The following is a 25,429-nucleotide window of genomic DNA, read 5'->3' on the forward strand; positions in this document are numbered from 1 at the left end:
GAAGGTGGGAGGATTGTTGTCAGTAGAGAAGCAGTAACAGCAGAGTGAGTGGTTAGTAGAACTCAGTGGTTTTGAATGTGGACTAGTCATTGGGTGCCACCTGAGTTAACAAATGTGTTGGGGACATTTCAATCCTACTAAAGCTGCCCAGGTCAACTATTGGTGATGTGATTGTGAAGTGGAAACAGGAAGAAACAACTACAGCTAAACGAAGGCCAGGCAGACCTCTTTTACTGACAGCCACAGACTTTTGTCAACTGCAGTGGATGGTTGTAACAAACTGCATGTAATTAGTGGAAAGACTCATTCATGAGTTTCAAAGTGCTAGCAAAATGACTGAGCATAGGGAGTGAAAAAGAATGTGGTGCATTGGTTGAGACACATGTAATCCACACATTTCAGTAGTCACTGCTAAGTGATGCTTGCAGTGGTATAAGGACCTACACCACTGGACTGTAGATGACTGGAAACAAATTACTTGGAGTGATGAATCACCCTGTGCCCTGTGGCAGTCTGATGAAAGTATGTGTTACTGTGTGGTGGTGTTTTTCATGGTTAGGGTGTGGCCCCCATATTGCATTTAACAAGAAACTAAATCCAAAAGGATATAAACAAATCTTACAGCATCGTGTCCCGCATACAGTAGAGGTGAGGTACGGTCTGGAAATGATTGTATCAGCCTGAGAATGCACAATGTGTTAAAGCAGTGTCTGTAAGGCAGCTGTTTGTGGACAATAACATTCCTGAAATGGATTTGCCTACCCAGACTCTTAACCTGAACCCAATGGAACACCTTTGGGATGAGTTAGAACATTGACTTAGCACCAGACACTAGTATCCATCATCACTGTCTTCTCTGGTTTCAGCTGAGGAAGAATGGGCTGCCATTCCTCCAGACCTTGACATCTCTTTGGAAGTGTCACCAGCAGAGTTCAAGCTGACATAAATGCGAAGGGTGGATACACCCCGCATTAATTTTCACTAACAGATGCCCAGATACTTTAGGTCAGATAAGTACCTGGCAGTTAGGTGGCCCATAACATTTTTGTTCAACTATTACTGTACTGAAAAACATCCTGTTTTCACTCATTGCTTTCACACCTGAGATATTACCTGGATTCTAAAACAAATTAATCACCCTTATAGTTATATGATTAAGTAAATGTATTCAAACTGTTCCATGACTATAATAATAGTGCAAAATAGACTTTCAAGCTATTTGCTGTTACCGAAACACACCAGATTCAGTGAATTCTTTCATAAACTGTAGAAAATATGTATTCTGGCTTGTGGCACAGATATACCTTCAAAAATTTATCAGGAATCCTTAAACTGATATTTGCTGTTACTTTTCTTCTCAGCCACTTTACAGCTACTGCCAATCAAAGAATGCTGCATCATTGTTATATTAGAATGCTTCAGTCAGTGAGGATGTAGAAGATACCGACAGGGATGTGGAGCCATGCTGACTCCAGTGTTGTGACTGTCGGCACCAAGTTTCTTGCTTGAGGATCAATGGCGCATAAAGCCTGATCCAGGTTGTCCCACAGATTCTGGGAGTTTGGTGGCCAGGGAACTACCGTAAACTCATTGTGCTGCTCTTCAAACCACAAATACTGTGAACTGTGCGACATGTTGGATTGTACTGCCAGTAGATGTCTTCGTGCCAAGGAAAATCAAACCGCATGTATGGGAGGACACGGTCCCCAAGGCTAGATACATATTTCTTTTGATCCATTGTGTCTTCCAGAATGATGTGACCAGCCAGAGAATGCCAAAAAATATTCCCCAGACCATAATGCTCCCTCCTCCAGCTTGGGCCTTAACGAAGATTGTTGCAGGATGTTTGTTTTCAGATGTTTTTGTCCGATGGAGCATAAAAGTGATACATCTGAAGAGGCAATCTTTCACCATTCAGTGGACATCCAGGTGTGGTATTAGGGTGCAAATTCCATCCTTTGTCACTTATGAACAGTACTCAGCTTGGGTGTATGAACTAGGCATCTGTTGTGGAGGTTTATATGCAGCAACGTTCGCTGTATGGTCGTTGAGGAGACACTGTTGTTAGCCCCTTCATTCATCTGGGTAGTCGGTTGCTCAACAGTTTCATATACACATCTCCACAGCCATCATTCAACCTGTCATTTATGGCCCATGGTACACCACAGTTGCTGAGGCACTGGTTTTGGATAGCACATTTTTACTATGCATAGTATACTTTTAACCAAAGCGGCATGCGAACATTATATGAAACTAAGCTGTTGCGGAGATGCTTCCACTCTCGGCGGCCCAAAATCCAGTCATCATGTCCTCTTGGATGTCAGATAAATCACTCCATTTCCGCATTAGAAGAAGGACTGCACGGTTTTCCGCATCCCCGACACATTTTATATACCCTCCACTTCTAATGCTTCTACCTGCCATTGTGAGTGGTTATTGTATGTTGACATCGAACATAGATGCTGGTTGCATTAATGTGCGTGGACCTTGTATAGAGACATTTGAAAAATGAAGAAAATTGTTATGGTAGATGATGTTTCAACAGAAACCTTTAAAACTGAATGCAAAGAACTACAAAATGCCAACACAGTAGGCATACTCCTGCAGGATAACACATTGGCACTCCAGTAAACAAATTCTTTTATTGGGTTTTTCCAGTCTTGTGGCTCAGAAAATGTATCATACCTGGTTTTGACTTCTTAGAAAGTCACTATCAGATCTGTTGGAAAAGGAAGGAAAAAGAGAATAGTAAAATACTAAGAAACTAAATTATAATAAACTCGAACCAATTTCCCTATATAGCTACACACACTTTAATAAGTTACTATGTAACTTGTCGACGAAATACTGTACACACACATGAACTGTTTACAATGCTGTCAGTGAGGTGGCTTGCGCATCGCAGCGATAGAGATAGCCAGTAGGAGCAACCTCATTGTAGGGGTATTTGTTGAGAGGTCAGACAAAAGTGTGGTTCCTAAAGAGGGGCAACAGTCTTTACAATAGTTGCAGGCTGATTACATCTTCGTAGGTAAAATATTCCGCCCCCTCCCCTCCCCAGTGGGTCCGGGGTAAGAATAGGTCCGAGGTATTCCTGCCTGTCATAAGAAGTGACCAAAAGGAGTTTCACACGTTTCGGCCTGTGAAATACTCCCCGTAGAGCTCCATTCTTCAAAATTTTCCTGAAGAGCAAGCCAATTGGGGAAGAGCACCTTACATGGTGCATTGTGTCCATCGTGCATTGAGATCTTTAGCCCACTTTCTCGTCGTCACATTTCAGTCCCGCTCATCCTCCATCTCTTGGGCGAAGACACCTTTCTGGGTGCATTTTCCGCCATGCACTATGCAGTGTCGCTTTCTGTGTTGACGATGATTGTGGAATTCTATGCACCTGATATCCAGCACGGTAGTCAGTCTGTTGCGGTGGGGCCGCCATGTACCCTGTTGGTTGTAATTCCCTGACCACACAGGGATCGCTCTGCTGATGCCTGCGCTGTTAACTCGCCAAGTATGCCAAGGGGTAGATAACGATCCCCCTGGGGCATCGGGACTCTCGGCAATGGCCATCCTGCCAGCTGGCCTTTGCTGTGGCTGGGTGGTGCCTGTGGGGAGGGCCCCTAGTCGAAGTGGGTGGCATCAGGGCAGATGACACACAATGAAGTGTAGTCCATAATCTCTTGCTGGTGGTGAAACACCAGCAGTATCTAAGTGTTCACGAGCTAAATTCAACGCACAGAAGTATGACCCCAAATCGTTCCCTTCCCTGGCCACCCCATGAGAGGAACGTCAGGCTAAGGATGGCAGCGGACACCTTGGTACCTTGTTTGTTAGAGAGATGATGGGGAATCTTTCATGAAGATGAAGCCTCAGTTTTTTGTTGAGCATTTAGAGGACAAGTTTGAGCAGGTGGAGGGATTGTCCAAAATGAGATCTGGGTCAGTCTTGATTTAAGCAGCATCCTCTGCCCAGTCACAGACATAACTCGCTTGTGACAAGCTGGGGGATGTTTCTCTAACCATCATGCCCCATAAGAGCTTACATATGGTCCAGGGTATTATTTCACAGGGACCTTATTTTGCAGCCTGGCAATGAGCTGCGCGCCAATGTAGAGCGGCGAGGTGTTCATTTCGCCCAGTGTGTCCGCCAGGGTCTGAGGGATAATCAGGTTGCCACCAGTGCCTTCATCTTGGCCATCGAGGGTCATACATTCCCCGAGAAGGTCAAGGTGATGGTCTAAATGTCACATCCCGAGATTGCGGACGCCCGTCACATCCCAATACTCAACGTGCCCTGCCTCCCATCTGTGTTAACTGCGGAGAGCACCTTTCGCCTTGCTCAACAGACTGCAGGATTCTCCAGAACGAAAGGAAAATCATGGAGTAAAAGACCCTGGACCGACTGACCTACACTGAGGCTAAGAGAAAATTTGAAAGCCTGTATGTATGACACCTTACACTGCCGCTACTACAGTTCTGGCACCATCAGCTCTGCCATCCCCAGTCACCTTTCAAAGCCAGAAGACTACACCTGCCCCCTTCATGGTGGGGGGCATTTCCCTCCCTGTTGCTCCTGCACCACCTACTTCAGGAGCAACATCCCCCCTCCCTCCCCCTGCCCCCACAACCATCGGGGACATCCGTCCCCATTTCTAAGCTGGAGAAGTGTAAGTCTTCTTCAGCATCTCCCACCAGGAAGGTGTCCCTTGGATCACTCCCTTCCCAGGTTTCTGCTTGTGAGAAAGATGACACCTACCAGTGTCTGAAGAGGTCAAAAGCAGCTGATTGTAGGGCTTCACGCTCATCCTCAGTCTTGGAGACTGAGCCAGTGAAATCCTCCCAGCCAGGAAAACCCAAGGAGCAGAGAGAGAGAGAAATCCAAAAAGAAGGTCCCCAAGACCAAGGAAATAGCGGTGGATCCCACACGACTGCTACCTACAAGCTCTGCGTCTGAGGGTGGGGTGAAGAGTGTGGTGTCTACCTAGGACCTAGATCTTGCCAGACCCCCAGACACAATGGATATAGACTGCTCAGGCAATAAGTTGGTGGCAGCAGGTGACTGAGGCATAAACTGCCTTCCCAGCCTCACGATGATATTCTCCAGTGGAATTGCGGCATTGTTTTCCACGTGCCTGGCTGAGCTACGGCAACTGCTAAGCTTTACACCTGCTATCTGCATTGCCCTCCAGAAAACCTGGCTCCCGGAAATGCAGACTTCTGCCCTCTGCGGCTATAAGGGATATTACAGGAACCATAACGACTATAATCGAGTGTCAGGTGGAGTTTGTGTTTGTCCTGAACTTGGGCTGCAGTGACAATGTGCCCCTTCAAACCTCTCTTGAAGCTGTGGCTGTCAGAATAAGGACGACGCAGGAAATAACTGTCTGCAATGTATATCTTCCTCCAGATGGTGCAGTATCCCTGAATGTATTAGCTACACTGATTGATCAACTCCCTAAACCTTTAAAACTTTTAGGATATTTTAACACCCATAACCCCTTGTGGGGTGGCAACGTGCTTACTGGCTGAGGCAAATATGTCGAAACTTTACTGTCTCAGTTTGACCTCTGCCTCTTAAATACTGGGGCCGCCACACATTTCAGTGTGGCTCATGGTAGTTACTCGGCCATTGATTTATCAATTTGCAGCCCAGGACTTCTCCCATCTATCCACTGGAGAGCACATGATGATCTGTGTGGTAGTGACCATTTCCCCATCTTCCTGTCACTGCCCCAGCATGGCTTTAAACAAGGCGGACTGGGGAACTTTCACCTTTGCTGTCACTGTTGAATCTCCCACACATGGTAACATCGATGTGATGGTTGAGTGAGCAGGTGACTACCACAATTGTTTCTGCGGTAGAAAACGCGATCCCTCATTCTTTAGGGTGCCCCCAGCATAAGGCAGTCCCTTGGTGGTGGCCGGAAGTTGCTGAAGCAATCAAGGAGCGTCGGCGAGCTCTTCAGCAGTATAAGCGGCACCTTTCCCTGGAGCACCTCATAGCCTTTAAACATTTCTGTGCCTGCATTTGCCAACATATCAAACGATGGAAGCAGGAGTGTTGGGAGAGATAAGTCTCGACCATTGAGTGCCATACATCACATCAAACCTCTTTTTGGGTACTAGATCCCAACAGGTGTTCCCAGTGTTAGCATAAGTGGCGTGTTATCTGCCTACCCAAACGCGATTGCCGAGCACTTTCCTCGAGCATCTGCATTGGAGAGTTACCCCCCAGCCTTTTGCACTCTCAAACGATGGCTGGAAGGGAAAGTCCTCTTATGCAATACACGCCACAGCGAATCCTATAATGCCCCATTTACAGAGTGGGAGCTCCTCAGTGCCCTTGCACATTGCCCCGACACAGTTCCTGGGCCTGATCGGATCCAAAGACAGATGATTAAACAGCTCTCATCTGACTGCTAGCGACATACCCTCGTCATCTTCAGCCGGATCTGGTGCGATGGCATCTTTCCATCCCAATGGCGGGAAAGCACCAGCACTCCGGTGCTCAAACCCGGTAAAAACCCGCTTGATGTGGATAGCTAATGGCCCATCAACCTCACCAACGTTCTTTGTAAGCTGCTGGAACGTATGGTGTGTCGGCAGTTGGGTTGGGTCCTGGAGTCATGTGGTCTACTGGCTCCATGTCAGTGTGGCTTCCGTCAGGTTTGCTATAGCACTGATAATCTTGTGTCCTTCAAGTCTGCCATCTGAACAGCCTTTTCCAGATGCCAACACCTGTTGCCGTCTTTTTAGACTTACGTCAAGTATACAACACTACCTGGCGACATCATATCCTTGCAACATTGTATGAGAGGGGTCTCCGGGGCCCTCTCCAGATTTTTATCCGAAACTTCTGTCACTCTGTACTTCACGTATCCAAGTTGGTACCTCCCATAGTTCTATCCATATCCAGGAGAATGGAGTCCCGCAGGGCTATGTATTGAATATATCTCTATTTTTAGTGGCCATTAATGGTCTAGCAGCAGCTGTCAGGCCCTCTGTCTCACCTTCTCTGTATGCAGACGACTTCTGCATTTTGTACTGCTGCTCCAGTACTGGTGTTGCTGAACAGTGCCTACAGGGAGCCATCCACAAGGCACAGTCAGGGGCTCTAGCCCACGGCTTCCAGTTTTCAGCTGCAAGTCATGTGTCATGCACTCCTGTCGGCAGCTTACCGTTCATCCGGATTTAGAACTTTACCTTCATGATGATCCACTTACTGTAGTGTAGCCATATCGATTCTTAGGACTGGTTTTCGACGCTTGATTGACGTGGCTTCCTCATCTTTGTCACCTTAAGCAAAAGTACTGGCAGCACCTCAATGCCCTCCATTGCCTCAGCAACACCAATTTGGTTGCAGATTGCTCTACGCTGCTGCAGCTCTACAGAGCCCTTGTCCAATCCCGAATTGATTATGGGAGTGTGGTTTATGGTTCAGAAGTGCTCTCAGCATTACATTTACTTGACCCTGTGCACCACTGCGGTGTTCTACTAGCAACAGGAGCTTTTAGGACAAGCCCAGTGACCAACATAGTGGTGGGGGCTGGGGTCCTTCCATTGTAGACCAGACATTCACTACTGCTTGCTGGTTACACTGCACACATTCGTAGTTCTCCTGATCATCCGAATTACCACCTCCTTTTCCCACCCACGGGGATCCACCTCCCGCATCAGCGGCTCAGGTTGGGACTAACTATTGCGGTTCACGTACTGTCACTTCTCTCCGAACTGGAGTGCTCCCCTTTACCACCTCTACTTGCGGACTGTTCACATACACCACCAGGGTGGGCACTTATGACCTTAGATGTTTTGCACCCTAAAACCCCACAAAAAAAGCTTCCATGGTGTATGCGTCGGCCCCAGCTTCATCTGGATCTTTTCTATGGGCCTAAACACTCCGTTAACTTTGCTGATCTCCGCTGTCACTTGCTCTCGATTCTTGACGTGTTTCGGGGCTCTGACGTGGTTTACACCGACAGTTCGATGTGTGATGGTCATGTCGGCTTTGTGTATGTTCATGGAGAACATGTTGAACAGCACTCCTTGCCAGAAGGCTGCAGTGTTTTCACTGCAGAGCTGGCTGCCATATCTTGTGCTCTTGAGCACATTTGCTCATGCCCTGGCCTGCATTTCTCCTGTGTACTGACTCATTGAACAGCCTACTAGCTATCGACCAGTGCTAGCCTCATCATCCTCTGGTAGCGTCCATCCAGGAGTCCATTTATGCTCTGGAATGGTCCCGTTGTTCAGTGGTGTTTTTGTGGACCCCAAGACATGTCGGAATCCCAGGCAACGAACTTGTCGGCAGGCTGGCCAAACAGGTGACGCAGAAGCCACTTCTGGAGATGGGCATCTCGGAAGCTGACCTGCGTTCTGTCTTATGCCACAGGATTTTCAGGCCTTGGGGGACGGAATGGCATAACCATACCCACAACAAGCTGCGTGTCATTAATGAGTTGACGAATGTGTGGAAGTCTTCCATGGGGTCCACTCGCAGGAAATCAGTTGTTATCTGATGGCTTTGCATTGGCCACACATGGCTAACTCATGGTTACCTACTCTGTTGTGAGGACCCATCTCTGCGTCACTATGGCTCCCAAATGACAGTCATCCACCTCTTGCTGGACTGCTCACTTTTAGCCGCTCTTCGGCGGACTTTTAACTTTCCCAGCTTCCTACCTTCAGTGTTGGCCAATGATGCCTTAGTGGCATATTTAGTTTTATGTTTTATCTGTGAGAGTGGGTTTTATACTTCAAAGTAGGTTTTAGGGCATGTCATTTGTCCCTCTGTATACTCCACCCTAGTGCTTTTAGGGTGGAAGTTTTAATGTGTTGCAGAGTGGCTGGCTTTTCATTTTTATTCTCGTGGTCGGCCAGCCACTGTAACCTGCTTTCTTGTTTTACTCTCTTCTGTTTCTAGTGTGTTTCTGTTGTTTTCTTGTCCTCTTTTGTTCCTTTTAGTGTTCATTGCTTTTCATTCTTGTGGTTTTTCCTTTCTGTCCGTTTTGTTGTATGTCTCATCTGTTTTATTCTTACACTTGTGGCATTGTTTTATTAGGAACAAGGGACCGATGACCTCGTAGTTTGGTCCCTTCCCCCCTCTTTTAAACCAAGAAAAATATTCTGGAGGTATGATAGTCTCCCATTCGGATCGCCAGGTGGGCACTACTCAAGAGGACGTTGTCATAAGGGTAAACAAAGCTGGCATTGTACGGACCAGTGTGTGGAATGTTAGATACCTTAATTGGATAGGTAGGTTTGAAAATTTAAAAAGGGAAATGGATGGATGGAGGAGGGGGGGGGGGGGGCGACTTGTGGAGAAGGCAGTACATAATGTGGGTGGGGAGAGGAGTGGTGTGAACAGTGACAGAAGAGAGAGGGTGCAGTAAGGGTTGTGACAAACCTGTTAGTGGAGGTTTCAGGCTAGGTGGTTTGCAAAACTGCAGAATACGCTGGGGAGACAATGCCCACCTCTGTAGTTCAGAAAAACAAACTTCTGCTGGAAAGGAGTATCTAAATGGCACACATAGGGAAGCTGCTGAAGTTATTTTTGTTGTGGGGTGCAGTGTGCTCAGCAACTGAATGGTAGAGTTTGCAATTTGCCACACTTTCGTGGTAGCCATTCATGTGAGTAGATAGTTGGTTACTTGGTATGGCCACAGAGAATGTTGTATAGTAATTGCAGTGAATCTCGTACGTAAGGAGCAGTCCAATGGAAACCAAATATCTGCCACAATGAGACCATCGAATGGTTCCATTCAAAAGAAAGCACATGTGTTAACATTTATCCTACTGAGAGACAGAATGATCCATTCCTGCCTTGTAGAACACGGTTGGCCTCTGATTGATCCACAACAGCACCAGCTCTTGCACCTCCTTGTCTGACTGTAACAAACATCCGTGCATGTCTGTATTCAGGTCTCCAACATTATGAAAATTATGTGGTGAATGGTCATTGCTGTAAAGGGGATGTTGCAATGTTTCCCAACTGAAGCAAAGAAGCTTAGCAGTCATCCAGTTGGTAGTGTGGGGGAAGTTATCACGCAACAGGATGATTGTCATACGGCATTCCTGGGTATTTTGGCTTTATGGCATGTTACCCTCTCTGCAAAGTGTCTTCATAGTGCTGTGCATTGAGTGTTCTTCCACTTTCAAGGAACTCGACAAGCAGAGGGCCCCCTGCAGTCGAAGTTGCATGATAATGCCCACCCCCACACTGGAGATTGGACGAAGGCTACATGTTAGTGATTTGATTGGAAACACTGTAACATCCTCCGTACAGTTCGGATCGTTCACAAAGTGATTTTGGTTTGGCAGACAAGGAACTGCAGTTTTGCAGTTTTGAATCATTCAGAGACCGACCACGTTCTCTGAAACGGGAATTGATCGTCTAGTCTCCCAGTGGGAAAAATGTCTTTAATGATACAGGGTACTTTTCCGGCTCAATGTTATGTAAAAATCAATACCTATATCTTTCAGGCACTGTTCATAAAGTATGTTTTACAGATTTTTTTTTTGTTGATTTTAGGTAATGCAGCACATTTTCTAAACTAATTAGAAGTATTTTGAATATTTTTGAACCTACTTAGGGTTATTAAAAAAATTACAGTGAAAGTTATGCAATTTTTTTTGTCCAAAATGCTTCCTCAAATTTAGGTACCATTTAATCTAATGTTCTACATTTGAAGGAGACCAAATTTTTGCCAGATATGCATGACATGATGGCTGAGGTACTGGACTCATTGAATTCCACCTATTACAGGGATAAAAAATAACACATCTTACATTTTAATTTTTATAATTATTTTCCCAATAAAAATGTTATTTTTTCTATAATTTAGTTGATCCTGCAATAAAGCTTAGGCCTAATACATAAGTATGGACTATTGCAAGTTACAGAAAGAAAAATTAGAGCAATGATTTATAAACTTTAGAAAATATTTGTACCTGAATTCTGAAAAAAACAACTTGCAGGAAATTGGAAATGAAGATATGAACCCAATTAAGCTGTGCCTCAGTATATACATGAAGCACAGTCTTCATCCTGCAGCATTTCATCATCTTCAAGTTTCCTCTCTGTATTCCTTTTAGCACTCCTTGCTCCTTTGGTAACTTGAAGAGTGAATATTTCAGCTTCATGCAGACATTGCCTGTCATACGCAAGCAATTGATCTTCCATATTAGAGCCACATTTTATCCCTCCAGCATTGATACATATCACTACATCTAGTACACCAACTTTTTAATGTATTCAGTTGTACAGAAATATTCGTGGGTAATCTTTCCCACATGCAGTGGTTGAAACTTTCATTTGTATTCTGAGTGTCCCCATGAAGACATTTACTTAGCAAAACAGGGTCACTCAGGTCTCTAAAAATTGGTTTTATTTCATTCATAACAGGCTCAGAAAGAGAATGCTTATGATGGTATATTTGACCACTTTCTTTTGCTTTTTGGTAACCACACCAAGAATCTGCTCCTTTAGGGCAAAGTCCATGAACACGGAGGTCATCTGTGGACAACTTAAGAAAGTAGGTGGCCCATACAGTTTTTCTCATTGCTGTAACGTCATTCAGAGGTGCAGTTCGTCTAATGGCCAGTCCATAATAACTCTGAAGGAGGTCTCTTTGTTTTTGTCAACCTGCCTCGGCAAGACAGAGATTTTCTATCATATGGCAACTTTCCTTTCATTTATCTTCGTGGCTTCCTCAATCTAACATCCATCCTCTTTTGCACATGTCAACAACACTCCCGTTTTGTTACCAAGCTATCACCATAAACATTGAGCTCATTAATTTTATTGAAAGCTTTAGAGTTCCCATCACCTAGGTACTTCGTATATCTGATGCTATAAACAGGCACCGGCCTCTAAAAATTTTTTAGAGCTCCATCACACTCCATACATCCAGTGTAACCATCATAATTCTTAGAACACTGATGTTCAATATGTCCTTCAGTGTTACCATGGGAGTTGTGGCAGTACTTAGATAAGCACTCAACATCAACAACTTTTCCGTTCTCCAGAGAAGTAACACTTACATCACCATTCAAGGAACGATGTCCTAGACATTGCCATATCCCATCAGGTGCAACAGCAATGTCCCTGGTTCCATTAATATTTACAGTTTCTTCTACTGCATGTCTAATAGATTCTTTAGACATAACCGACCAGGCACTTAAAAGTATTTTTATGTACTTGCTGAACATACAGGAAGGAGAAGGAAGGTCCTTCAAGCCACATAATGTTTGAGCAGCCTTTGTTCATTTTCCTATTGCACGCACTGCATACGCTAACATCAAATTAACATCATATGAATTATGCACAATGTTCGAAGTCAGTTTTGAGGTAGATTTATTGCAGGATCTACTCAGAACAACTAATTTTGACGCTAAACCCTCCCTACTACTTTGTTGTTCATTTATTTTCAGTCAGCCTACACCATCACATTATTTACATTTCGCCACTTCCTTTATCAAAGAAGATAAGATGCCCACATCAACAACAAAAAATCCACTACAAACAGTGTCATTGTGAACACAAAAATTTGAATCACAAGGTGGTGTGCCATGTGGGAGTTTCTTCCCTGAAGAACTGATACATAGGTTACTTTCAACAGTGTGGCTTGCTTTGTTTGTGAACCGGTTACCATGGAATTTCCTTTTATTGAATTTCTTGATGTGTGGCATAGTTTGTATTTATTGCACACTGAAGGATATGTACTTCCACAAATATATGTAGCACTTGGGCAACAAACATTCAGTAACACATGAACAAACTGCTTCAGCGAAATAAAAGTAAATACTAACACAGATAATCATTTACAGACACTAGAAACCTGCACTGTTACCAACATATACAATGTACCATACGCATAATCACTGCAAACAGAAAGTTCAGTTCTTTTTGAAATAAAACTGCTTTCTGTAACAGAAATAAAGGGGGCATGGTGCCATACATGACCGTAACTTTAAAATTTGGAATATATAGGTCATTTTTAATTTGAAACCCTATAATGTATATATCAATGTAATCAGGAAATAATAAAGTCATAAAAAAAACTTCGATTTTTCCACCTTTTATAAGTACCCTGAATCTGTAAGATGTGTGGTGATTACTTTTGAATGGACCTATTCCATGGTCCCTTTGTGATGGGTGTTTGGTTTTCATTTGATTGCTCCTCATATAACAAGGCTGCTTTCACATGTGGCCTTGTCTTTTGTAGCATAAGAAATGTCTGTGAGTGGATGATGCTAGGTGGTGATGAGTGTGTGTATGGGACAAGTCTTGCATCTATGTTGACCATGAGGGGATGTGATCCATGGAGTGCAGGATTGGAATGAGGATAGACAAGGATATTGGGTGCTTTGTGGAACACTTATTTTGGTGAGGTGAATAGGATATCCCACATATCAGGGCATGAAGAGAAGTACTCAGTTGAAGGATGTGATCGAGCTTTTCAAGACTGGCTGGTTGGTTGATCGTTAACAAATTTACTGTTGTCAGGTGAGGGGATGACATGGGAAACTTGTTTATGGGTGACCTGGATTGGTTATTGTTCATCAGTAAAGGCTCCAGTAAGGTTATCAGTATATTTTGACAACAGCTAGTCACTGGAGATGCAGTGTCCTGACAAAGCTGTAAGGAACACTCTTTTTTGACATGGAATGGGTGACAGCTGTCATAGTGGAGATACTGTTTGTAGGTGCACTTGATATGAACAGATGTCCTTATGTGGCCATCTTAGAGGTAGAGGGGGACATCTGGGAATGTGGTTCATTGAGTTGAGAAGTAACAGATGAAGTGGATTTGGAAGTAGATGTAAAGGTTATTGAGTAAAAAGCAGAGGTTGTGCTTGCTATGAGTCTGGATTATGAAAATGTTGTCAATGAATTTGAAGCAGATGAGAGGCTTTAAGTGTTAACTGGATGATTCCTCCACATGGCCCATAAGGATGTTGTTGGAGGGTGATGCCATACAAGTGCCCACGGCAGTACCACAGAATTGTTTATAGATTCGGTCTTCAAAAGTGAAATAATTGAAGGTTAGGTTGTGGTTGACCAAAAGGATTAAGAAAGAGATGGTGGGTTTGGTATCAGGACCTTGTTGGGAAAGATTGTGTTCCATGGTCACAAGGCTGTGGGCATGGGGGACGTTGGGGCATAGTATGTTGCATCCACAGTGACTTATAAGGACTCTATTGGTAACATGGCAGGAACTCTTGAAAGCCAGTGTCTTAAATGTAGGATGGGAGGTTATGGACAATAGTACGGAGGTGTTGGTCAACAAAGGCTGAGGTTTGTTCTGAGAGTGCCTTGTTCCTAGCCTCAGTGAGATGACCAGTAGGAAACGTGTGAGGTGGGCCCCTCTGTATATTTATCATGTGATTACTAACAGCTTCTTTTCAATGTTGGCAGCTATGTGGTTTTTGTGTTCTTTGGGAATGATGTTGGACTCACTGGGGAGGGATTTAGGTAAGGAAGATGGTGCCAGGTTAGAAACAAGGAATTCCTGAAAATTTACCAGGGGATAACTGGATGGAAAGGGAGGAGGATCGTGGTTGGAAGGCGATTGGAACTGTTTGAAACAAGGTTCTGCATGAGGTTTTGGTTGGCTTTTGTCAGTGGAGTGCATGGCAAAAAACATTTCCATTGGAGAGACCAAGCGAAGGGGAGAAATTCCTTTATAAGTCCAGCATGGTTGAAGTCTCTTCCATTTCTTACCCATTTTCCTTTGCTATCGTCTTCCTGTAGTTATTTAAAACTCGTGCGTCTTTTCTTTATTACTTCATATGTCTATATTTTCTTCTCAACTTCATTACCTGCTTCCAAATCGCATACCAGCCACCCTCTGTTGTACAGTTTGAACATCTGCTGTTTTGACAAAGCTAATAAGTGCTGTAGTAAAACTCTCTGCAGTTTGATTCTTTTTTAAAATGGCATGTACGTTATAGAGAAATAGTTCTTATCATCAATTCAGTTGATATGAGCTGTAGAGTGTCGAGGTGATTTTGATGGAAAATTTGAAAATGTCTCATTATTTTCCTGTGTGTGTGCGTTTCGCACTGCTTTATAAAGCTAGCTAGCTAGCTAGTTAGTTACTTTCATATTCCATTGATCATTTTGTACGATAAATCATAATGATGTGGAAAGAGTAATTTCACATAAATATTGCAAATTAATTTGTACGTCTATTTGTACTCTAAACATCACCATATAATACCCCCCCCCCCCCCCCCCCCCACACACACACACACACACACACACACACACACACACACACACACACCTCACCCCCTCCAACATGAAAACAAGATACACAGATTGAGTTAACAATTCCTATTCACCAACTTTTTACACATTACAAATGTAGAAATTCTTCAACGATCTAACAGACGTATGAAACCAATGGGTAAAAGGTCAAAAATTTTTGATGCACCGTCGTGCCTCTAATGTTGAGTAATGAATGTCATTTTTTCTTCTAGTATTGTAATTATGTACTTCATTGTTCCTTTTGAACTTTAGTGGATTTTTTTCAACAATCTTCATGAGGAAATAAATGTGCTGTGAAGCATTAGTCAGAATACCAAACTCCTTAAACAGATGTTTACAAAATGATCATGGGTGAGCACGACATATTATTCTTGCAGGACGTTTTTGGGCAATGAAGACCTTCTCTCTTAAAGATGAGTTACCCCCGAACATTATTCCACACGACATTACTGAATGAAAACAAGCAGAATATGTCAACTTACTGATTTCTCTCTCCACAAAATTTTCTATGATTCTAACTGCAAATGTGACCGAACTAAGTTGTTTTAGGAGTTCCAAAATGTTTTTTTTTCCAATTTAAATTCTCATCAAAATGGACACCTAAGAATTTTTTGAAGTTTCCCCCTTACGTATTATTTCATCACCATGTGTTACACTTATCAGTGGTCCCAGCGGTGTCAGGGATTTTCATCTGCCTCCAGATGACTGGGTGTTTGTGTTGTCCTCCTCATTTCATCATCCTTCATGAAAGTGGGGAGATTGGACTGAGCAAAGGTTGGACATTTGTATGGTCGCTGATGACCGTGCAGTTGAGCGCCCCACAAACCATACATCATCATCATCATCACCACCACCACTTACCAATGGTGCAATACTCCTAGAGATGCAGAACTGAATATGATGTGTCTTTGTGAAATTCAGGGTGGGACCATTCACAGAAAACAAGTCAATGATACTTTTGAGAACTTTGTTCACCATTTCTGTATGTATATTGGGAGTAATTAAAATACTGATGTCATCTGCAAAAAGAACTAATTCTGCTTGTTCTACATTAGACAGTATATCATTTACGTATTTGAGAAACAGTAACGGACCTGAGATTGAGCTTTGGGAACCCCATACAGGATTTCCTTCCTGTCAGACTTACGTCCCTGGATTTTATTGGCTGAATATTTATGGTTTATTTAAATGTAAATTGAGTAATGTCGGTATCCTAACATTGCTGTAGTTTGCTAAATTTACTCTAATGGTTATGTGCAGGAAATTTATGTATCTGAAAATAAGATATCAGAATTAAATTAAAAATATGGTTTTGGTTTCAGGTAAAAAGCAATATTGTTAACTGTGAAATGCATGTGTCACAGTATGCAAAGCTTGTGGAAGAGTTAAACCGCAAAGTAGCTGCACAGAACGACGAAATTAGTAAACTAAAAGAACAATTGAAATCAAATGTAGTAAATGAAAGAAGTTCTACAGAGAAAACAGAGAGTGATGAGATACATCACTGGAGGAAAAAATTACGAGAAATGTATAAAATTAAAAAGAAGCTCAATAGTGAAATCCTCTTAGCAGAAATGAAGAGAAAAATACTTAAATGGAGAGCATACATTAAAGAACAAGCTGCTGCTCGTGTCGAAGTTCTTTGTTATGACAGTGAACAGCTTAAACAGGTGAGTTACCATAAGCTAGTATTTATTTGAGACATTTTATTATGAATATTTTCTCAGTAGATTTCTCCTGGGTTATATTTTTATACATACTTATAAGATTTGACTTTTGTGCTTTTTGCTGTTTGTATTAGAAATAACTGATGCAGATTTGTTGAACTGGAAACTAGACATTCATTTTTGTATTATAAATGTAAATATCTTCAATTTGTAATTAGAAAAAAATGGAATTAGTGTATTGATTTGTAATCTCCACAAAGGTAATCTGAGAAGATTTCAGTGTTTAAAACTGACTCTGCAGCCTTAGTCTACAGTCAGTAATTTCTTGGGAAATAACCATCTGTCTTGTTAGTACTACAGAACTCAGTGCGACTCTGTAAATATTGGCTGCCACGAGTGTACATCATTTGTGGGACAATGTAAACTGTCACATCCTCACTACAAGTAGTCAGCATTATAAAAATTACTATTTCAAAGTTTATTAATTTATGAATAAAGAGGATCTGTTTCTGTAGCATTCCTAGTCTTCATTACAATATAGTATCATAATTGCAAAATTGTCGTCCTAGATACTAGACTGTGATTTTACATACTTCAGAATTTTATCATCATGAAGTTGCAGTTTAATATTATTTTCTGTGTGGTGTATATTTTTGCTTCTGCTCATATATGATGTTTAAAAATGCACTGATAGGATTTGTTGACTATAGGGCTGTGGAAATACACTGCCATGCTCTGCTCTGCAGATTTGTTCACTATAAGGCTGTGAAAATATGTTGCTGCACTCTTCTCTGCATCATATTTTGCTAAGTTTGCTGCACAAGTACTGTTGGGGAAAAGTTGAAAACAATAAAAAGTGGACAAATGATTTGTTTTGCTTGTTATTTACTGTCTGCAAATTTTCTGACATTCTTTTCTGTGGGAAACAAGCTTCAGGTCATTACTGTTAGCTCTGAAGCCAGATGGTGTGTTTAGCTTAATGCACAAGTATGCTAGTGTCAAAATAACCATTGCAAGATGTTGAGTCGCAATGGATGAGGGTAAGGCGGAGGCTGGAGTGGGGAGGGGGTTGGATAGTAGGGTAGAGGTGGGGACAGTAAATTGCATGCTGGGAGCAGTCAGGAGGTTAGAGGGATGGTGGGGGAGATGGGAGGGGGGTTGGTGGAAAAGGAGAGAAGTAAAAAGACTGGGTGCATTGGTGCAATATAGAACTGTGTACTGCTGGGATGAGGACATGGATGGGCTAGGTGGGTGAGGACAATAACTAGCAAATGTTCAGGCCAGGAGGGTTACAGGAATGTAGGATATATTGCAGGGAGAGTTCCCTTGTGTGCATTTCAGAAAAGCTGGTGTTGGTGGGAAGAACCAGATGGCACAGCCTGTGAAGCAGTCATTGAAACGAAGGACATAGTGTTGGGTGGCATGCTCCACAACAGGGTGATCCAGTTGTTTCTCGGCCACAGTTTGTCAGTGGCCATTCATGCGGACAGACATCTTGTTGGTTGTCATGTCCACATAGAATGCAGCACAGTAGTTGCAGCTTAGCCTGTAGACCACAGGACTGATTTCACATGTGCCCTGCCTTCGATGGCATAGGTGATGGTTGTGACTGGGATGGAGTAGGTGGTGATGGGAGGATATGTGGGACAGGTCTTGCATCTAGGTCCTACCCACTATACTTCCCGCTCTTCCCACAGTGGTATTCTGCCGCCTGCCGAACCTACACAATACCCTTTTCCATCCCTACACCCCAGGGAATGAACTGGCTGACTGTTTAGCTAGAGAAGCAGATACTTATCCCCATTTTCTTTCCTGATTCCAGCTGTAGATGTGGGTCAAATCTCTTTGCCCAAATGTGGAATGCCATCTGGAGCACTACTGCTCATAGTAGTAAACTCTGCACAATCAAGGATTCTACTGCAGTTTGGTGCTTTTCCTTCCATTCCCCTCGGAAGGAGTCAACTGTTTTATGCCGTTTACATATTAGTCATACCTGGCTCACCCATTGTTTCCTCGTACATAACGTCCCACCTCCAAATGTGGTTGGGGAACCAGACCGACGATATCTCACATTGGTGGAATGTCCCCTTCTTTTGGTCCTTTGTGTTGAGCATAATCTTCCTGATTCCTTAAATTTGGTATTAGCAGACGATCCACAGATGCTTGAACTGGCCCTCGGTTTCCTCTGTGAAAGTGGTTTTCATTTCCATATACAAGGTTCTGCTTTAGTCTTGGAGCAGGTGCAGGTTGGTTGTGGTTTGGACTTTTTACAGTCTTCTCGGTCTGTGACACCATAACATCCCCCCCCCCCCTTCTCCATTTTCTAGATTTGGTTTCACCTTTTATGCCTTTACGGTGTGTGTTTAATGATCATTATTTTATAATTTGACTCCCTTGACTGGATCCATCCACTTTTAGCAGACCCTCTTTCTTCTGTGACTCAATTTGGAATTGCAGGACTGACGACATTGCCGTTTGGTCCCATAACCCATCTCAATTAATCAGTCAATCAATCATCCCTACACAACCCATGCTCCCAACCCCCTTGCATCATGGCTCATATCCCTGTAATAGACTTGCATGCGAGATCTGTTGCACCTCCACCATCACCTATGCCAGTCCATTCACAAACATCACCAATCCCATTAAAGGCAAGGCTGCCTGCAAAACCAGTCATGTGATCTAAAAGCTGAGCTGCAACCAGTGTACTGCATTCTACGTGGACATGGCAACAAACAAGCTGTCAGCATGAATGGCCAGTGACAAGCTGTAGCCAAGAAATAACTGGTCCACTGTCTTGCGGAGCACGTCGTCTTTGATTTCAATGCCTGCTTCACAGGCTGTACCATCTGGATCCTTCCCACCAAACCAACTTTCCTGAATTGTGCAGGTAGGAGCTCTCCCTGCAATAAGCCTATGTTCCCATAATCCTCCTGGCGACAACCTTCGTCAGTCATTGTCCTCACCCATCTAGCCCCTTCCATGTTCCCAGTCCAGCACTACACAGCCTCTATTCCACCAACACACACAGTCTTTTTACTTATCTCCTTTTCCTCTCTCCCTGGCTTTATGTCTAATCTCCCAACTGCACCTAGCTGCCCCACTCCTCCACCTCATCTCTGCATGCTCCTAGCAGAATTTTATTGTGACCTTTCCTGCTCCTGCCCCAGGCTATTCCTTACCTCCACTCGATTGCCCCTTCTTCCATCATGCGCTTTCCGGAAGCCAAGGAATATGGCATCCATCTGATACCCTTCATCCATGGTTCGCAAGATATCATGTGAAAATAGGGCAAGTTGCGTTTCGCAGGAGCGATGCTTTCTAAAGCCGTGCTGATGCATGGCCAGCAACGTCCCTGTCTCAAGGAAATTCATTATATTCGAACTGACAATATGTTCGAGAATTCTGCAACAAACCGATGTTAAGGATACATCCTTCTACCCTTCTTATATACAGGCGTCACCTGCGCTTTTTTCCAGTCGCTTGGGACTTTACGTTAGGCAAGAGATTCGCAATAAATGCAACCTAAGTAAGGAGCCAGTGCAGTAGAGTACTCTCTGTAAAACCGAATTGGAATCCCATCAGGACCTGGCGATTTATTTTCAACCCATTAAGCTGCTTCACAACCCCAGGGATGTCTATCACTATGTCCTCCATATGGGAATCTGTACGAGACTCAAATGGCGGTATGTTTGTACGATCCTCCTGCGCGAAAGATTTCTCGAATGCTAAATTTAAAATTTCAGCTTTCGTTTTGCTGTCTTCCGTTGCCAGGCCAGACTGATCAGTGAGTGACTGGATGGAAGCCTTCGACCCGCTTACCGATTTTATGTAAGACCAGAATTTCCTTGGGTTTTCAGCAAGAGCTTTTGCTAAGGTACGTTGGTGGTAGTGGTTGCATGCTTCGTGCTTTGCTCTTTTTACAGCAGCACGAATCACTACAAACTTTTGCCTGTCCTCATTCTCCCAATCTTTCTTTTACCGCGAGTGCAACTGCCTTTGCTTCCTGAGCATTCTCCGAATAGCGCTGTTAAACCACGGTGGGTCTTTTCCGTCCGTAACCCACTTTTTCGACACATAATTGTCCAATGCGTGATTTACTATGTGTTTAAAATTTGCCCATTATTCCTCCATGTCCATCGTACCGGAAGTAAATGAAGTTGATTCATTTACTAAGTGGGATGCTAACAACTGCTTATCTGCTCTTTCTAGTAAGAATTCTCTCCTAGCCTTCTTGACCGACTTTTAACTTTCATAACCATAGTCGTAATGACAACATCATGATCACTAATCCCTGTCTCAACACTGACACAGTCGATGAGGTCTGGTCTGTTCGTGGCTACCAGATCTAAAATATTTCCATTATGCGTTGGCTTTCAATTTAGCTGCTCAAGACACTTTTCGGATAATGTGTTCAAAAGTAATTCACAAGACGGCTTGTCTGTACCACCTGTACTGAACCCATCCCAGTCTATACTAGGTATGTTGAAGTCGCCTCCAACTAATATAGCATAATCCGGGTAAGTCTGCGATACAGAATGTAGACTCCCTTTGAATGATTCTAGAACTGTCACGGTGGAACCTGGTGGCTGGTAATAACACTCAACAATTAACACTTATTTCCCCTAGCCCTGTTAAATGTGTCCATATAACTTCACAATCACGCTCTACTTCGACCTCAGTACACACAATATTTTTGTCAACTGCAATGAAGACACCACCACCTACGGTGTCTAATTGTCTTTCCGATACACGTTCCAACCCTCACTAAAAATTTCAGGACCTCCTATCTCAGGGTTCAGCCAGGTCTCAGTCCTGAGAATAATTTGCGCGCCACACGCTTCCTGGAGGGCAGTAAATTCTGGAACTTTATTCAGGACACTCTGGAAATTTACTGCTAATATCTTGATAGCTGAAGTATCTTTACACTGAGCGTGTCGACTGGTGAGTGTTCATCAGGACACCTTGCACTACTGCCTAGCCTAAAAAACCCCCATTTGCACGACACAAGTACTCTGCTACCCGAGTAGCCGCTTCCTTTGTGTAGTGCACCCCTGACCTATCTAGGGGCGTCCTACAATTTCACACCCAATAACGCAAGTCTAGAAATCTGCAGCCAAGACAGTCACAGAGTTGACGAGGCCTCTGGTTGAGATCCTCCACTTGGCTTCAAACCAAAGGACCCCGATCCACTCTGGGAACGATGCTGCAAATAGAGAGCTCTGCTTGCACCCTGCGTGCGAGGCCAACGGTCTTCACCAAATCTGCCAGCCGCCTGTACGAACTGAGGATTGCCTCAGAACCCAAGTGACAGGCATCATTGGTGCCGACATGAGCAGCTACTTGCTGACGATTGCACCCCGTACGCTCGATAGCTGCAGGCAAGACGGCCTCCACATCTTGGATGAGACCCCCTGGCAGACAAACCGAGTGCACGTTGGAATTCTGTATTTCCTTCACCAATTCCCATCTGTGTTCACAAAGCATCTCCGTAAAACTCACATGTTGATAAAATCTACTGGTAACGAATCTAGCAGCAAGTCTCTGAATTTTTTCAATGCCTTCCTTAAATCTGACCTGGTGGGCATCCCAAACACTCGAGCAGTACTAAAAAATGGGTCGCACTAGTGTTACATATGCGGTCTTCTTTACAGGGGAGCTATGCTTTCGTATAATTCTCTGGAAAAATCAAAGTTGGCCTTTTTCTTTCCCTCCTTCCAGATTATCTTCTGAAACATGCAGCAGTTTTCCCCTGATCTCCATCGGAAGCTGAGCTCTGATGATTGTCACAATGTGATCTATTGGTTAATACCAGTATCTTGCTTTATTCAAATATTTTTCGAATTATCTCCTTAAGTGTCCTTTTTGGTTAGAGATGGTTCTGGGTTATGTACTTCTTTCGTCAATCTCTCCTGAATGCCTCTTGACCAATATCTATTGAGGAATGCCTTCTCAAATTCTTTGTAGGTGTGACACTTGTCTATTACATCACTCACCACAGGCTACCATCGCCTGGGATGTAACCTGATAAATATTCGATTTTCTGTCGATCAGACCGAGCTTGTGGTAACACTCCTCTGAATCGTTTGATAAATATGATGGGATTTAATGTCTTCTTTTCCGGAAAAAATATTTGGGATTGCCTATGCTTTAACATTTTCTCTTCCATGATAGATTTGGTATAATCACTAGTGGGTGACATACTTCCATACATCTGTTCTTTTGGGCTTGTACCTGGGTACTGCTCATCAACCTTATAATTATACATTGAGCCCTGATTTCTACCTCTAGATCTCCACTCTGGGCTGGCTTCCTTTCTTCTGTAGCCACCGCCCGCAGTTCTTCTATCCTTTGACTGCACGTTTAAAAATTCTGTGTAACTTCTCAGTTCCATCTTTGGAACTCGGTTCCTATGTGCTTGTGAACTTCCTTTAACTTTTGATCTGTTTGGCGAGGTAAAAGTAGGCCTTCACTCACTATATTCTCTACCGCCTCCTTGATACCTTTCTTAACAGACAATATCACTTGCTGTTCCTTATCCACCACACAGTAGTCTAATCATTGATTAAACTGCTGGGTTTATCTTGGAACTTTTGTTCCATTCACACTTCACATCCAGATGCTTTTCTTCACTCTTAAAGGCCAGGTTTTGTACCTCTACTCCTACCGTTTGTTCTCTCCCCTGCATGGTTTCAATTTCACTTGTTTATTTTCATGAGAAATTGTTTGTGGGTTTGCTTCATGTTGTTTATTTTTTTCCTGATTTCTGTCTCTTCATTTGTCAAAGCACTCACGTCAGCTAATACTTTTAACAGAATCTTCCCTTATGGGCAGTTCGTTCACTTTATTGGTTATACCTTTTACTTTCTCAGTTAACTCTGCCTATTCTGTATCTAAATTGCTCAATGCTGGTCAGATTTGTTACTTTAGCCACTATATTTGCCTGTTCTGTAGCTCTGGCTATTGTATTTGCAGAAGTACCCGCCTGCTCAGCTGATATATTCACTTGAGCAGCAGACATATTCGCTTGCTCAGCTAACAGTTTCTTCTGAGTAGCAGACATGTTGGACTGTTCCAAAGCTAAATTCTCATCTGTTGAAATATTCACTTGCATAGCAGTCATTTGAATAGCTGACATGTGAGACTGTTCTGAAGTTGAACTAGCTACAGTATTCATCAAAAGTTTAATTTGATTTAATAGCTCTAGGTTTTGTTAATCACCGCTGGGCTGCGCATTCACTTCCTGTTCCCTCTGCATTTTAAATTGTGATCTGGTTTTAATCATAAGAATTCAGTTGCTCAATATTCTTTTAATTACTTTACTCTGGACACAATTCAGTTTTACAAATCAACAAAAAAACACAAATCACTCTGCATATACTAAAACGTATAATAACTAAATCTACAAATATTCCTAACCCAGTCGTTATCAACAAAGACTCGATTAATGTGTGCAATGAGTTAGCATGTCATTCTTGTGCTTGCCTTTACTGCAGAGTAGAACCTCATGAAGTTCATATGTGATGGACCCGTATTGTCATGGTACATAAAGCACAATGTCAGTACATATACATAACATAAAATACACATTTATCAAAACAAATTGCAGTATGTACAATAAATACATATAACTGAATGATCATGTGTTAATTTGGTTTTGGTCATGAAATACTAGACAGCGTCTACGTTTCACTCCTCCTAGCTCCTGTCATGTTTTAGCCATTTTTTATAATATTGTGGCTCAAAAGAAGAAATTAATGCTTTTAAGCTGGTAATATTAAACTCGTTATTGAACTAGTGTGTGTAGTGTATCTGTTTGTATATGAAGGACAATATCAATGTCCATAGTGGTGTTGACTACTCCCACAACACACGTAATTTCATACATGTAGACAACTTACTCTCATGGTGTAGAAGCAGCAGCCGACTCTGACAGTTGCCTGTAAAATGCTTGAAATGTAAGAGAAAGAAAACTTCTGTAGGTTCTTCTTGAATTGGGATACTGCCATTTGCATTTGGTCATTCGAGTATTGTCTGCAAGTGAAATTAGTTTATTTTAGCAGAGAAAACTTTGTCTATGTTTTTGACTGTGCTATTGAAGCAGGTTCTACAGCAAACATCGAGCACCAAATGTTCGAAGTCCTATACGAGCTTGTCGTATATTACAGTTCATCACAGAATCTTTTGATCTAAAATAAATACTTGAAATTACCTTTTAAGTGCGCCAGACTGTATTATGGCTGTCATTAAACTCCACATTAATGTTACATAGCACTTGTTAATCTCAAAAAACACCAATTATACAATATGGTGGCAAACAATGACTGTTTCATTGCACACACTTCCTACGCGTCCTCTCGTTATCCTGTCTCGCAACAAAGCCCAGTCAGATACCAATTTTTTTTACATTACTTCGCTTGCCATGGGGCAACGCTAAGTCAAGGAATAAATATTTAACTCGGGCAGGTGGAACGAGCTGCCTTGCAATATACA

The 25,429-nt window shown here is 42.9% G+C and overlaps 1 protein-coding gene across 1 annotated transcript in view; it reads left to right on the forward strand.

Moving 5' to 3' along the window:
* Positions 1 to 25,429, forward strand: part of LOC124613081 (kinesin-like protein KIP1) — a 132,575-nt gene that overhangs the window by 57,011 nt on the left and 50,135 nt on the right. Inside the window, exon 8 of the mRNA XM_047141667.1 lies at positions 16,592 to 16,939. Within this exon, the coding sequence (XP_046997623.1) occupies positions 16,592 to 16,939 (348 nt within the window). The remainder of the gene's footprint in view (positions 1 to 16,591; positions 16,940 to 25,429) is intronic.

The sequence above is a fragment of the Schistocerca americana genome, chromosome 4 (assembly GCF_021461395.2).
Source record: "Schistocerca americana isolate TAMUIC-IGC-003095 chromosome 4, iqSchAmer2.1, whole genome shotgun sequence".
NCBI lineage: Eukaryota > Metazoa > Arthropoda > Insecta > Orthoptera > Acrididae > Schistocerca > Schistocerca americana.